The 16,499-nt window shown below is 43.8% G+C and overlaps 1 protein-coding gene across 1 annotated transcript in view; it reads right to left on the minus strand.

The window, feature by feature from the left end:
• Positions 1-16,499, minus strand: part of LOC110507371 (zonadhesin) — a 53,714-nt gene that overhangs the window by 19,343 nt on the left and 17,872 nt on the right. The window contains exons 18-37 of the mRNA XM_021587319.2: positions 16,266-16,445; positions 15,744-15,956; positions 15,209-15,388; positions 13,165-13,356; positions 12,680-12,829; positions 12,385-12,488; positions 12,008-12,204; positions 11,458-11,678; positions 11,095-11,241; positions 10,358-10,522; positions 9,704-9,855; positions 8,224-8,392; positions 7,739-7,847; positions 5,455-5,591; positions 5,106-5,231; positions 4,618-4,797; positions 3,673-3,897; positions 3,344-3,470; positions 3,010-3,209; positions 2,271-2,483 (exon numbers count right to left, since the gene is read on the minus strand). Coding sequence (XP_021442994.2) covers positions 2,271-2,483; positions 3,010-3,209; positions 3,344-3,470; positions 3,673-3,897; positions 4,618-4,797; positions 5,106-5,231; positions 5,455-5,591; positions 7,739-7,847; positions 8,224-8,392; positions 9,704-9,855; positions 10,358-10,522; positions 11,095-11,241; positions 11,458-11,678; positions 12,008-12,204; positions 12,385-12,488; positions 12,680-12,829; positions 13,165-13,356; positions 15,209-15,388; positions 15,744-15,956; positions 16,266-16,445 — 3,387 coding nt within the window. The remainder of the gene's footprint in view (positions 1-2,270; positions 2,484-3,009; positions 3,210-3,343; positions 3,471-3,672; positions 3,898-4,617; positions 4,798-5,105; positions 5,232-5,454; positions 5,592-7,738; positions 7,848-8,223; positions 8,393-9,703; positions 9,856-10,357; positions 10,523-11,094; positions 11,242-11,457; positions 11,679-12,007; positions 12,205-12,384; positions 12,489-12,679; positions 12,830-13,164; positions 13,357-15,208; positions 15,389-15,743; positions 15,957-16,265; positions 16,446-16,499) is intronic.

Consider the following 16,499-nt stretch of genomic DNA (forward strand, 5'->3'; position numbering starts at 1 on the left):
AGAGAACCTGAAAATAGCTGTGCGGCGACATTCCCCATCCAACCTGACAGAGCTTGAGAGGATCTGCAGAGAAGAATGGGAGGATTCATTTATTATGTCATCAAACTACACAAATCCTCAGTTTCAGGCAAACGTTATATGCTTTTGCCCAAGGGTATGGGGAGGTGTGTCCCTTTGTGATTCACAATATTATATTTTACAGCCCACATTAATATATATGGAATTACATATGTATATATGGAACTTCAGCTGTTTACATCATTCTGTATGTAAAAATATGCTCACACTTCAGAATAGGGAAAACATTTTGAGGTACTTTACCCTTGTTCGTCCCACATTGAGACAGCTTACTAAGAATCAGTTTCCTGTTTAACTCGCTCTTTATTAAGTATAAATATACCTTTATTACAGCTAAAAATGTGGGTATTACGGATTGGCCAGTATTACATGACTTATAATGTTTGAGTAACAAATCACTTAATTAAGGCATAATGTATTGCTAATAAGACCTAATAAGGCCTTATAAGCTATACATACAGTGGGGCAAAAAAGTATTTAGTCAGCCACCAATTGTGCAAGTTCTCCCACTTAAAAAGATGAGAGAGGCCTATAATTTTCATCATAGGTACACTTCAACTATGACAGACAAAATGAGAAAAAAAATCCAGAAAATCACATTGTAGGATTTTTAATGGATTTATTTTCAAATTATGGTGGAAAATAAGTATTTGGTCAATAACAAAAGTTTATCTCAATACTTTTGCTATATGCCCTTCATTGGTAATGACAGAGGTCAAACGTTTTCTGTAAGTCTTCACAAGGTTTTCACACACTGTTGCTGGTATTTTGGCCCATTCCTACATGCAGATCTCCTCTAGAGCAGTGATGTTTTGGGGCTGTTGCTGGGCAACACGGACTTTCAACTCCCTCCAAAGATTTTCTGTGGGGTTGAGATCTGGAGACTGGCTAGGCCACTCCAGGACCTTGAAATGTTTCATACGAAGCCACTCCTTTGTTGCCCGGGCGATGTGTTTGGGATCATTGTCATGCTGAAAGACCCAGCCACGTTTCATCTTCAATGCCCTTGCTGATGGAAGGAGGTTTTCACTCAAAATCTCACGATACATGGCCCCATTCATTGTTTCCTTTACACAGATCGGTCGTCCTGGTCCCTTTGCAGAAAAACAGCCCCAAAGCATGATGTTTCCACCCCCATGCTTCACAGTAGGTATGGTGTTCTTTGGATGCAACTCAGCATTCTTTGTCCTCCAAACACGACGAGTTGAGTTTTTACCAAAAAGTTATATTTTGGTTTCATCTGACCATATGACATTCTCCCAATCTTCTTCTGGATCATCCAAATGCTCTCTAGCAAACTTCAGACGGGCCTGGACATGTACTGGCTTAAGCAGGGGGACACGCCTGGCACTGCAGGATTTGAGTCCCTGGCGGCGTAGTGTGTTACTGATGGTAGGCTTTGTTACTTTGGTCCCAGCTCTCTGCAGGTCATTCACTAGGTCCCCCCGTGTGGTTCTGGGATTTTTGCTCACCGTTCTTGTGATCATTTTGATCCCACGGGGTGAGATCTTGCGTGGAGCCCTAGATCGAGGGAGATTATCAGTGGTCTTGTATGTCTTCCATTTCCTAATAATTGCTCCCACAGTTTCTTCAAACCAAGCTGCTTACCTATTGCAGATTCAGTCTTCCCAGCCTGGTGCAGGTCTACAATTTTGTTTCTGGTGTCCTGTTGTTTCTGGTGTCCAAATACTTATTTTCCACCATAATTTGCAAATAAATTCATTAAAAATCCTACAATGTGATTTTCTGGATATTTTTTTCTCATTTTGTTTGTACCTATGATGAAAATTACAGGCCTCTCTCATCTTTTTAAGTGGTAGAACTGGCACAATTGGTGGCTGACTAAATACTTTTTTGCCCCACTGTACCTATAAACTACAAATTAGTGGTTCACATGCGTACCTTAAAATAAAGTGGTACCATTATTATTATTATTATTATAATAATGAGAACCTGTTCTCAACTAGCTTACCTGGTTAAATAATAAAGGTTAAACAAAAAAAATATTATTATAAAACATCAAGGTAATGTGACACGATAGTCCAAAACACATGGCCCTCATTATGTTACCTGAAAATGCGCACGTACACACAAACACAAACACACAAAGGGTCAGGAGTTGTCCCTGGTCGGGTCATGTGATCAGGAAAAACACCCGGGCCTTATGGTGTAGTACACCTGTTTGATCGGACCTTGGGGTGCAGTAGAGGAACTTCCGCAGGGGAAACAGGCTCTCTGGGCAGCCAGATGGTTGAAGGTATCAGTTGGACATGGGTAGCAGTCCTCCACATGTTCAGCGTTGGAGAGATTACCAAAAGAACCAGGGGGACAAGGGACAGGACTGGATGAGCCCAGCGGACACACATAGCCCAGGGGACAGGGGTTGCTGTGGTAGTGCTCTGTCCCTGATGGACAGAAAAAAAATCAAGACAGCTTTACGCTTAAGGAAACATTTGAAATCAAGAAAGATGAAAAGTGTGTTGGGTGGAATGATGGATAAATGGATGAAGAAAGAAGAATAGATAGATGACTAAATGTTGGAAAAAGGAAGGCTTGAAGAATGGATAGGTGTGTGGATGGAAGGAAGACGACGACGGTATGATGGATGGAGGATGGTTCGTTGGATTAATTTAAGTAGGCAAGAAGGTATTACTCTCGTACGAACCACCCTCGTCTCACAAAGCAAGCTTACATTCTGTTTCCCTACATGGTAGCTGGGGATGGTTCGTACGAGGCTAAGAAGGTATAGGTAGATAGATAAAACTTTGAAAGATGGGTGGATCAGTGGAAACTGGAAGTATGAACGAATGGAAGGTTGGAAGAATGAACAAATGGATAACAGACGGTTGGAAAGACGGATAGATTGTGGAAAGGATAGCTAAATCTTGCTGAAGCAATCACACCAAACGAAAAGTAGCACAAACAGGTCACCTGGAGGGCAGTGGTACCCTGGTGGGCAGGTGAGGCACTGAGGCTGGGGGGACAGCCGAGGTCGGTAGGTCCCTGCCTCACACAGCCCACAGCTGCTGTCCTGGGAGGCTCTGGGGCCACTGGTGTTGAGGGGCACGGAGCCCCCCTCACAGGACAGCATGGCAGAGCTGTTGGCAGGACAATAGTAGGGAAACGCGCAACTGTGGAAGAACCAATGATCAGATGTTCAATGTTATCTTCAAAGTAAATCATGGCATAAATGTTAAGGACCATAATGAATGTGCCTAGGAACTGGAGTAAGCATTACATCAGGTTTTGAGTGCGGCCTACTCACACTTGGTTCGGTGTGTTGTAGGTGTGAGATCCCTCTGGACAGAGGTAGCCTTCAGGACAGATTTCAGGCTCTGCAGTCTGGGGCCCACAGTAAGAGCCAGCCTTGCACAGCCTCTCTGAGACCGCACCTAACCAACACACATGCATGCACACACACCCGCACACACACACACAACTACTAGATCAGGAAAAACTCTGAGCCCTCATACTTACTAGGGCCTGGCGTTGGTCAGCAAAAAAAAATACTTAACTAGGGCCTGGAGTTTTCCCAAGTCAAGTCGCACATGGTCAGGAAAAACTCCTGGCCCTAAGACATAAATCATCACCTACCAGGGGGACACTGGAACGAGGCTCTACAGGAGATTCCAGCAATGTTGGGCTGCCCTGTGGACATGGGGTCTGGGCAGTAGGTGCCCCCCGCACACGGCTCACACTGACTGGCAGCTGCCGCCCCTGGAAGGGGCCTCATGGTACCCGCAGGGCAGAGTATAGGTAGACCAGTGCCACTGCACCAGTAGCCCGGGGGACAGGGGTAGCCAGAGTAATCTGTAAAACCTGAAAAAAATAACCCAGGGAGAGCAAACACTGTAAAAGTCCGCTGGTGATTTGAGCCTAATGATTACACTACAGCTTTATTCAAATGTAAATCAATGGGGTTGGAAGATAATTGTAGTTCTAATGGTGTGCAGTTTGTCAAGGAAAGTAAATGAACTTTAGTTATGTGTAAATCCACAGGGTACTCATTTGTGTCGCCCCAGGAAAATGTGTTTTAAATTCCCCTTATTATGGCTCATTACCCACCACTGCTCTCCTATTTCAAGACTTAAAGGAATGTTGTCTTTCCCGGGGGGGGGGTGGGCGGGGGGGGGGGGGACTTTAGAATCAATGAAAAAAAGAGTGTATTATTGTGTCTAACAGAAACTTGCCGTCTACTTTACTCCAACCCCTCCAAAAAGACACATGCAGAAGTCAGAGAGGTTGGAGCAGGGCAGACACGCTATGGAGCCCCGTTGAGCAGCTTAGGGTTTCAGTGGCTTGCTCAAGGGCAAAACAGTAGGAGATGGCATGTAGGACCAGATGTTATCATCTGTCAGACATTTTCCCTGACACATTTTTTCCCCTGACAGAAATGTTTTCCTTGTCAGACATTGTTTCCCTGTCCAACCGGCAACCCTCGGTTGCTAGCCCGCTTTTCTAACCTCTAGGCTTCCTGTCGCCCCAATGCTACAGTAATGGTATTGTAAGATATTGCAGTCTAAGGTGTTTCAGTCTGACCTGTAGAGTTACAGTAGAATCCAGGAGGACAGGGGTGGCAGTCCCCCTTGCTGGCTGCCCCGGGGGCGGATCTGTAGGTAAATAACGGACATTCCCTGGGTTCAGTCCCTCCCTCGTAGTGACTACCACCCACCCCATCACAGTAGTGACCAGCAGGACACAGGTGCAGGACAGGGTCACCTGTAGAAGAGTTCAATGGAATTCTAAAAATGTCTGGTTCGTGGATAAAACACTAAGGGTGCCTCGCAGACGTGGCTTCAAATGCTATTTGAAGTCATTTAAAATTATTTAACTGTGCTAGATTGAGCTGTCTGTTGCAATGGAACCAATATAAATGTCCCAAAATTAGTTGAAAGATCTCAAATATTATTTTAACCTAGATCTGGTGTCTCATAGTACAACATGTCTTTGAACTCCAATGTTTTGATTAAAGTGGGAAGAAAGAGTAAGCATCATAAGGCATCATTATTATTAGGTGTTATAATTACCTTTTTTGCACCAGTGCTGTGGTGGACAAGACAGACAATCATGGATATTGGCTGCTCCAGGTAAAACTCTGATAGTGTTATCAGGGCAGACTTCAGGCTTCTCTGAACCTTCTGGGCAGTAGAATCCTGAGACAACAAAGACTCCCGATCATTACACATGAAAATCGATACTCAGACCTGTATGACCAAGTACTGTAACAACAAAACATCAAACACAGGAACTCCAAAATCGTAAGCCAAAATCTCTCATATCCAATAGACGGCCAATAAATGACCCCCTTGTAATCTTGGACTTTGAAATAAATCATTGTATGTTGTCCTGTTTTTGAACAACTCATAAGTGACCCACCTGCTGGACAGGGGCCGGCACACTGCATCCCCCATTCACACTGGCTCCAGTTGGAGTGAGGCCCCTGTGGCGTGAACTCAGAGCTGCCAGACATACACAGATACCCTGCTGCACAATGGCCCTTGATCTTACCAGCCCTACAGTTAGAATAGTTACAGTACATTATTAATGACCAGGGCCCGTATCCACAAAACATCTCAGAGTAGCAATTCTGATCTAGGATCTGTCCATATAATCATATTCATTTTGATCTAAAAAGCTAAACTGATCCTAGATCAGCACTCCTACTCTGAGACACTTTGTGTATACAGGCACAGAGGATCTTACCACAACCTTACCTATGACTTTGAAACAAGTGCATTAAACATTTTTTTTTTTAACTAGGCAGTCAGTGAAGAACCAATTCTTATTTACAATGACGGCCTATACCAGCCAAACCCAGATGACGCTGGGCCAATTGTGCGCCGCCCTATGGGACTCCCAATCAGAGCCGGTTGTGATACAGCCTGGATTTGAACCAGGGTGTCTGTAGTAACGCCTCTAGCACTGAGACACAGTGCCTTATACCGCTGCGCCACTCGGGAGCCCAAATGCATCCCTCCGGGGAAAATTTGCTTCGCGTCTGCCGTCAAACATGCAGTTCATTACTTGTACATGAAGGTCCCCTTTCCCAGACACAGTCAAATAACTTAAAATTCAGCTCTATGTGAAAATATACATATTTCCAAGAGCAACCGTGCTGTCCATGCGTTCAGCACGTAAGCATTCGTGGCAACATTGCTCAGGCTACTAAGCAAAGACTAGTAACATAATACAACTTAAAATATGCTATTTAGTTCTTTTTAAATACATTTTCTTATTTCCATAATGTTTCTTGAGACCTTCCAAAACAAAATGATAATGGATTTCTTTGTCATTGATTTAACTCTTGAACTGTGGTGTTTTGTTTTTTTTACATATAGCCTACATAACCTAGTGAAAATGCTATGTTTTTTTACATATAGCCTACATAACCTAGTGAAAATGCTATGTTTTTTTACATATAGCCTACATAACCTAGTGAAAATGCTCTGTTTTTTTTACATATAGCCTACATAACCTAGTGAAAATGCTCTGTTTTTTTACATATAGCCTACATAACCTAGTGAAAATGCTCAGTTTTTTTACATATAGCCTACATAACCTAGTGAAAATGCTCTGTTTTTTTACATATAGCCTACATAACCTAGTGAAAATGCTCTGTTTTTTTACATATAGCCTACATAACCTAGTGAAAATGCTCTGTTTTTTTACATATAGCCTACATAACCTAGTGAAAATGCTCTGTTTTTTTACATATAGCCTACATAACCTAGTGAAAATGCTCTGTTTTTTTACATATAGCCTACATAACCTAGTGAAAATGCTATGTTTTTTTTATAATAGTAAAAGACCTTTATAAACACCACAAAATGAGTATTCTGCTGATAGCCAGTGGGGCAGAAGTACAATATAACGGCATTGCAATGGCCACATTCACACAGTACACAAAATAAGCAATTTCAAAGATGTTAATAATTGGCCCTCTGTTAGAATTATTATGAATAAATGAATAAACAATATCCCCATTTCAAATAGAACTGTAACTAAGTAAACTTATACTCTGTTTTATCATATCTGATTAACAATATGAGTTCATAAAATGGGATTGTGTGACACAGACAAGAGGTAATTAAAGTTAATGAACACCATTCCAACTAGGAAAAAAGAAGTGGACTGGGTTGAACCAACGAAACTGAGCTCTGGGTTTTTTAGATAAAACAGTGAGTGCATTCCTAGGTTTTCTGTCAATTAGAACTGTCAGCTAAGTTGTGATCGATAATGTTGAGGGGTCAAAAGTTACCTGGGAGTGTGTTAGTAAGTTAGAATGAACTTTTCACCTCACTTTGTCCCTGTCGATAGGAGGGGTTTCTGTTAAGCAATGAAATTACGTTATGTTTTGTATATCAACTGTTGCTCGTGGTGAAGTGGCAGCGCGCTCCGAGAATAAATTCTGTTACCTATTATTGAAAAGACTGGTCTCCGTCTATCTTGCAAACAAGAATCTTACAAATTCTCATAAAATAGATTAAGGGTTTTCAATTAATGAAAACACATTGGCATAATTAAATTACAGTAACACCCTCTCTTGAACCATAATCACCGAACTGCACATGCTTGAGGTCCTTTCTTATTTGGTACGTAGCTGAGAGTTTAGTGAGTAACTGTAGAGTGTTAATGAGAAGAAAGTGTTCTGTTATCATACCTGCAGAACCTCCCTGGGAGGCAGGGCAGACACTCCCGCTCTTCCTGTAACCCCCCCTGCTCAGAAGGGGTGAACGTACCGTTGGGGCACGGCTGGGGAACCATGGTGGCTGGTAAAGACAAAGGTAAAAACAGTATGATAAGGTTGCATTTTTTGCAGTTGATGTTGAGGTTCTGTGTAGGCCTACACACCTAGATCAATTCCTAGTCATGCTTGTTGCATGGTAATCACGTTTCGTATTTGGATTCTCGTAGATATGGGCCAGGTGAGTCTATATTAACTTAATATTGGTGTGTATAACTAATGCTTCGAGTCTCTCCTGATCCTGTGACCTGACCAGGAAAAACTGAACCATTGTAATAATGAACCCTTGACAAAGTCAATTAAGAGTCCTTGGGTTCATATCTAGGTCCCAGAGTGTTTCCTGGTACGGTCATATAGTCAGGAAAAACACCTGGCCCAACATTTAACCAATGTATGTGTACCTGCAGGGCAGAAGGAGTGAGGGGGGCAGGGCCAGGGCTCTCCAACAATGGCCTCCTCACAGTAGAAGCCTGGGCGGCATGGGATGCAGGAGTCAGAGCCTGGGTTGGGCTGGTACTCTCCTGTAGGACAGGGCAGGGCCAGGGGAGAGCCCTCTGGACAGTAGTGACCCTGGGTAGGGAGACATTTCAGTAGTCTCAGAGCTAGTCTCTTGGCCCTAACCCTTTAGTGTTTGCAGATCTGAAGTGTCTGGAAAGGTATAGTCTCACATAGTCATACCTTCAAATCATGTTGTTGTCATGCTGCTCCTCTTGCAAATTATTGAAATTGAAAGTCACCACAAAAAACAGCATATGTCAACATATACTGAGTGTATAAAACATTAGGGACACCGGCTCTTTCCATGACATAGACTGACCAGGTGAATCCAGGTGAAAGCTATGATTCCTTATTGATGTCACTTGTTAAATCCAGTGAAATTAGCGTAGATGAAGGGGAGGAGACAGGTTAAAGAAGGATTTTTAAGCCTTGTGATAATTGAGACATTAATTGTGGATGTGTGCCATTCAGAGGGTGAATGGGCAAGACACAATACTTAAGTTCCTTTGAATGGGGTATGGTAGTAGGTGCCAGGCACACCGGTATGAGTGTGTCAAGAACTGCAATGCTGCTGGGTTTTTCCGCGCTCATCGGTTTCTTGTGTGTGTCAAGAATGGTCCACCACCCAAATGACATCCAGCCAACTTGACACAACTGTGGGAAGCATTGGAGTCAACATTGGCCAGCATCCCTGTGCAGTGCTTTCGAAAAACTTGTAGAGTCCATGCCCTGACGAATTGAGGCTGTTCTAAGCGCAAAAGGGGGAAGTTCCCAATGTTTTGCACACTCGGTTTATTTTGATTGGGTTTTAATCAGCGAATCATCATATTGTTCCTTACAGATTCATAAACATTGAACGGTTAGGCCAAATGGAGAATTAGGGAGCCATTTGGGACTCTCTCTGCTGGGTGTTGTACATGGATGAGCTGAGTTTGTCAAAGTGATTTGGTGCAGAGGATGTGGTTGAGTGGCAACACAATCGACCCCAGAGACTGGGGTTTGATCCCTGCGTACATCACTCTTACTGTCTCCTCCTCATCTATCTACCCCTGTTTCTAGAACTGTCAAAAAAAGTTACAAATTATAATAATAATACAAATAGTGATTTGATCCCTTTGAAAAGTAATAAATAAGTACTCAATTACCATTATTGTTCATTACTACAGGACCTCAAAGATACGAACACGTCGGGAATGGTGGTCATTCAGAACACTGCAATGTCAAAAATCACATCAAACCACAATAGAAAATATTTAATACATGTCCCGGGTTTGATATTGACCATTCCTTTGACCAGTCAGTCCGCACATTGTGAGGTTCAAATCTTTGAGGTTCTACTGTAGTCCAGATGGACAGGAGTGAGGCAAGCAGGACAAGGCTCACCTTAGGGCAGAGGAAAGCATAGGGCGTGGTGGAGGAGAAGTCAAACGGGCAGTAGAAGCCAGCAGCACACAGGCCACTGGGGGAGGCCAGGCCCTCAATGGAACAGTAGTGTCCATGGGGACAAGGGGAGCAGCTGTCTAAGGATAACCCACCTGTTGGATAACAGTAACAAAGGACATTCAGACTCTTACATTCGTTTAGCATTATTCAGATCACATCTTTGAATCAAGGCAATGTGCCGCCATGAGCCAGTAAGTATTCAGATCACTGTTGACTCCTGATAAATGCATGCCATTTAGCAGTAAAGCGCAACATGCCGATATCAGCAACAAAAAAAAAAGGTGTATCTGGTTTTAAAGGGCAATTTGTAGTTTACACTGAACCAATATGCAGTTATCAGGAGTCGACTGTACAAAATACAACAAAAAAACAGCACTAAGTAAGGCCAGGATTCAAATCAACGCAAATGAACAACCTGCTCACTGTGATAGACCTTTAAAGGCAATTCCCAGATGTTCTCTGAGATTGGGTCACCGTGGATGTCAGCTCAAGCATAGATCACCTTTAAAATTCCATTGCAGTAGACAGGTCGTTAATCTGTGTTGGCTTGAATCCCAGCAAGAATCCTCATCACGCTGATGTATATCTAAGTACCGGTGTGGTTTCGGATGCTGCCTGCAGGACACGGCAGTGGGGAGAGGGTCCCAGAAAGGCAATAGTGGCCCACAGGACAGGGCCCGTTCCTGGGAAAGGTGGCTGAGCTCTGGGGAGCTGGACTATGTGCTCCACGCTGGCAGAAGTAGCCCTGCTGGCACTGGCCTGTTAACAACAACCAAACACAGAATCACACCAGCCTGTTTGCTTCTATACTCTATCCAATCTGCTTCTCCTGCTTGGTTCCTTGCATAACATCTAGTCAATGGTCATCAGTGCAAGAAATTCATATTTAATATGGATGTTCGACGAGCAGGTGTCCACATACTTTTGGTCATGTAGTGACCCCAATTATTCAACAACAAAAAAACATTACCAACATTATTAATTGTCAACTGTATCTGTATGGAATTACAGTGCCAAAAGGTTCACCAACTCTGCGCAGTATATATACGCTTACAAAAAAGGGTTCCAAAACGGTTCTTCAGCTGTCCCCATAGAGAACCCTTTTTGGTTCCAGATAGAATCCTTTTTGGTTACAGCCAGAACCCTTTTGGGTTCCATGTAGAACACTATGTGGAAAGGTTTCTACCTGGAACCAAAAATAGTTATTCAAAGGGTTCTCCTATGGAGAAAGCCGAAGAACCCTTTTAGGTTCTAGATAGCATCTTTTTTTTCTAAGAGTATAGTACTGTTACTACAGATCTATTCTTTGCTTTTCTATTCTCTGACTAGACCTTGTGGTAGTGAGGAGCCGGGCAAGCTGCAGTAGAGCCCAGAGGGGCAGGGCCTGCATGCAGAGGGCGAGGGGGCTCCTGTCTGTTCACTGAGGGTCCCAACAGGACAGGGCAGGGGTAACACACACCGGGCAGGACAGAAGTGACCTGGGTGGGAAAAGGAGAGAAGTGGAAAACGGCTGCTGTGAATAAGTGCATTCACTTACAGCATACTGGCAATGAAGCGTGTTGTATATGATGTGAATTATATTCAAATGTATTGAAATGCATTACTTCACATTAAGATGCAATTTCTACATTTAATTTGAGAAGTAATAGTGATATTACATTCTATAATATTATGATTTTATTTGTTATAATCACCAGCAGGGCAGAGAGAGGGCTCTTGGGTGGCAGAGGAGGGACACATGGTGCCATTAGGGCAGGTGAGGCAGTGGGCGGCACCAGGAGCAGGACTGTAGGTGCCAGGCTCACAGGGTACCGCTGAAGCTGTGCCAACAGGACAGCGATGCCCTGTGGGGCACAGGTAACCATGGAGACCATCCGAGGGATGGGCACTGGAGCTACCCCCTAGACACACATACCTAGATAAGGAGATAAAGAGTCAACCACAAACTGTAGTGTAGATATATAGAATAGATGGCCAGGAAATGCTTATCTCAATCTGTATCTCTTGATTTGAGTCTGTTTTATTCATTTCTCTAACAGCAATGAGCACAAGAGGAACATAAATTCAGTGAGCATAACAACTGCATTTTCTGAGTCATTTCCTTTCCTCTGTTTCCAGGTCAGTTGAGATAGAGAGATAAACTGCCAGATTAACTACATAAATTGTATTCATTTTAGTTGCATTATGCTCAGGCATTAGCTGAGGGCTCCTCATTAGGAGACGAGCAGCATGTTTTTCTGTTACCCAGCGCTACACGGAGCGGCATCCGCGGTCAGCGCAGGCCTGTCACAGAAGTGCCCAGGGGGGCAAGGCTGGCACTCCTCTACGCCCCTCAGTCCCAGGGAGCTGGAGAGAGAGCCCGGTGGGCATGGAAGAGGGTAGCCAGTGCCAGCTGGACAGTAGTGGCCAGGGGGGCACAGATTATTACTAGTAGAATTCTGCTGGAAAACAACACAACGAAGAAACATGAATTCCTTGTATACCGTTTGATTTTTGATCAACTCCCCTTCACAGTGTGGTAAAATGTCCCTTGTAGGGTACTTGGGTATGGCACGCACAGACATATCAAAACGGGACCACTGTTGTTTGTGCCTCCTCATTCAATAATACTACAACGGTACCTCGTATTTAGTAGCATTGGGTGTGATGGCACCTGGGGGACAGTGGTATCCTGCCTGGCAAGGCCCCGTTGTCTGGGAGAGCCCAGGGAGGGCACAGAACATCCCTGTGGACATACGAGAGTACGTCTCAAATGACACCCTGATTCCCCCATATAGCGCACTACTTTGGCTCTGGTCAAAAAGGAGTGCACTGGATAGGGAAAAGGACAATGTCATTTGAAACGTGAAAGATATGTTTTACCCGGAATGTTGAAACCCTAGTCTGTGGTAATGTATAGATCTGTGTAAGGTTCACCTGCAGGGCATGGTAGACAGTGGTCCAGGCTGGAGGCTCCAGGCTTGCTCTGCACTGTGCCAGGGGGACAGGGGAACTTCACACCCACGGCCAACCCAGGAGGGCAGTAGTGACCAAGAGGACAGACCACTGGATAGACCACCCCTTCTCCTGCTCCACACATGACATGAGAAACATTACACAGAATCCTGCTAATGTATGAAGTGGAAGGGTTGGTGAATTCTACCACAGAGTTGGCGTCAATTTGAACCAAAATTCTATGTCCAACGCAAGATATAGGAATTCAACTGGAATTACATGACCTCAAACCTGGTGGAAATACCACAATTGATAGGAATTAGGGAATATATTTATTGTCAAAATAATTTCACTGACATGAAATAAATCATCAGATATAATTAAATGTTAAACTAATGACTGATCTTAAGGTTTTAAAATGACACTGATAATTCTGTTTGAAGTTGAAACCCAACCATCTCACCCACCCTGACAGTAGTAGCCATCAGGACATGTTGTACAGTTGTTCTGGTGGCTGTTGCCTGTCACTGAGCTGTGTGTCCCTGCAGGACAGGCCAGGGGGGTCCTAGTTCCTCCTGGACAGAAGTAGCCTGCTGGACAGAGGGCCTCCTCAGGACTACTGGAGCCCCAGTCACAGAAGAACCCAGGGGCACAAGCACCTACAAGGGTTTCCCACCATTAACACGAGGTTGAACATTGTTTAAGCAATACAGACAAGACTCGTTTTTTATTTTTTATTTGGTAAATTGATCATTGCGCAATGATAACCGATGAGTTACTAGTTTGATTCGTTGGTATTCATTCAAACAAACAGACTTAATTTTAAATCGTAGAAAAATTAGAACCTCTGCTCGCCAACTAACACTACCGTTCAAAAGTTTGGGGTCACATTTTTTGTCCATTAAAATAACATCAAATTGATCAGAAATACAGTGTAGACATTGTTTTTTTTATTAATTATTTTTTTTACCCCTTTTTCTCCCCAATTTCATGGTATCCAATTGTTTTTAATAGCTACTATCTTGTCTCATCGCTACAACTCCCGTACGGGCTCGGGAGAGACGAAGGTTGAAAGTCATGTGTCCTCTGATACACAACCCAACCAAGCCGCACTGCTTCTTAACACAGCACGCATCCAACCTGGAAGCCAGCTGCACCAATGTGTCGGAGGAAACACCGTGCACCTGGCAACCTTGGTTAGCGCACACTGCACCCGGCCCGCCACAGGAGTCGCTGGTGCGCGATGAAACAAGGATATCCCTCCCTAACAGCTGGCGCTGCAGTACAGCGCCCTTAACCACTGCACCACCCGGGAGGCTGTGTAGACATTGTTAACGTTGTAAATGACTATTGTTGCTGGAAACGGCAGATGTTTTATGGAATATCTACATAGGCGTACAGAGGCCCATTATCAGCAACCATCACTCATGTGTTCCAATGGCACGTTGTGTTAGCTAATCCAAGTTTATAAAAGGCTAATTGATTCTTAGAAAACCCTTTTGCAATTATGTTTGCACAGCTGAAAACTGTTGTCCTGATTAAAGAAGCAATAAAACTGGCCTTCTTTAGACTAGTTGACTATCTGGAGCATCAGCATTTGTGGGTTCGATTACAGGCTCAAAATGGCAAGAACAAACATCTTTCTTCTGAAACTCGTCAGTCTATTCTTGTTCTGAGAAATGAAGGCTATTCCATGCGAAAAATGTCAAGAAACTGAAGATATCGTACAACGCTATGTACTACTCCCTTCACAGAACAGCGCAAATTGGCTCTAACCAGAATAGAAAGAGAAGTGGGAGGCCCTGGTGCACAACTGAGCAAGAGGACAAGTACATTAGAGTGTCTAGTTTGAGAAACAGATGCCTCACAAGTCCTCAACTGGCAGCTTCATTAAATAGTACCTGCAAAACACCAGTCTCAACGTCAACAGGGAAGAGGCGACTCTGGGATGCTGGCCTTCTAGGCAAAGTTGCAAAGAAAAAGCCATATCTCTGTCCAGTGTCTGTGTTCTTTTGCCCATCTTAACTGCCTAGAAGGCCAGCATCCCAGAGTCGCCTCTTCACTGTTGACGTTGAGACTGGTGTTTTGCGGGTACTATTTAAAGAACATGCCAGTTGAGGCCTACGTAGATATTCCATTAAAATATCTGCCGTTTCCAGCTACAATAGTCATTTACAACATTAACAATGTCTACACTGTATTTATGATCAATGTAATGTTATTTTAATGGACATAAAAATGCTTTTCTTTCAAAAACAAGTACATTTCTATGTGACCCCAAACTTTTGAACGGTAGATATGTACACATAGCAGGTAACAAACATCTTAAGACAAATGCCCTATGGGTTCTACTCAGACTTGAGATAAGTTGACTTTACCATGGACTTAGGTCCAATTTTTGTTGACTTACTGTAAGTCCATGTTTTATTGACTGAAGTCCATGTTAAGTCTACTTACCTCAAGTCTGAGTATGGGCCCTCAGAGTGTAGAGACAATTTCTCTGTACTGTACCTGCTCTGAATCCTAGTTGGCAGTATGATCCGGGGGGGCAGGTTGACCCTGTCCTGTTGTCGGTGGGGTTGGGCACTGTGGCCCTGGTAACACAGAGGAACCCAGGAGCACAGGGTCCAGTGGGCTCAACCAGACCCTCTGATCCACAGAACTGGCCCGCCGGACAAACCAAGCACTCCCCTGTAACCGCAGTGGAACAAACGTGTGCATTAGCTCTGACACAACAAAATGCAATTTTATTGTAATTTTTTTTAATATAATTCAAAACACCATTAATACAAAGGGTTATTGCTGATTACCATTTCAAATAAGGTAGATAATACATGTGCGGCCAGGAGTTTTGTCCTTGTTGCTGCATTACCTGACCAAGAAAACCTCTGGGCCCTTTGGGCGCTTGTTAGAGATAAAGCTAGGGCTAAGAGTCTTTCCTGGTCAGCTGTTGGCTGTGATGAAAAACTCCTGGCCATACATAAACCATCTACCTTGTTTGGTCTGGAAAAACTCCTGTCCCTAACTATAGTATATTATTTCTCACCAAGGGATGTGAGACCCAGAGTAGGGCTGTAGGTGCCTTTGGGGCAGGGGTAGGGTTGGCTGAAGGAGCTCTCTCTGGGGCAGACATAGCCAGCTGGGCAGGGCAGAGGGGTGATGGGGCCACTGGTGCTGCCAGTTGTGTTGGTGGTCAGGCAGTGAGAGCCAGGGGGACAGGGCTTACACTCCCTTTGGCCCTCCAAGTCCTGGAACCAACCTACAATGTCACAAACAACATCAAATACTGTATGCAGTTTGGTTTGAGATACAATGAGATACAATGTATGGACGTTTCACAGAGAAATCTTTACATCCGAATGTCATTATTTGCTTATCAAAAAGGACAAGTTCAGTATTTTACAACTGAATGTTAGATGGTTCCTTATCCTGAAAGTAGTCTATGAGCCAGGAGACACAGATTTCTTAAACAGCCAAGACAAACTAATTGTAGTAGTAGAGTGATGGGGCATCCGTACAATTTTTAAAATGTCATCAGCTCACATCTCTCTGAAGATCATTAAGTTACCATCAGGACATGGCTTGCAGTCATCTCTCTTCTTCCCTCCGGTGTTATTGTGATGAGTGCCAGCAGGGCAGGATGCAGGCACACTTGTCCCACTCTCACAGTAGTGGCCTGGGTTGCAAACACCTCCAAATACACCTGACATCGGGGCAGCACTCTGGGACCCTTCCAAACAGTAGAAACCTACAAATATATGGTAACACTTCAATTGAAAACTTCCTTAACACATGCAGAAAA

Source organism: Oncorhynchus mykiss, chromosome 27 (assembly GCF_013265735.2).
Source record: "Oncorhynchus mykiss isolate Arlee chromosome 27, USDA_OmykA_1.1, whole genome shotgun sequence".
NCBI lineage: Eukaryota > Metazoa > Chordata > Actinopteri > Salmoniformes > Salmonidae > Oncorhynchus > Oncorhynchus mykiss.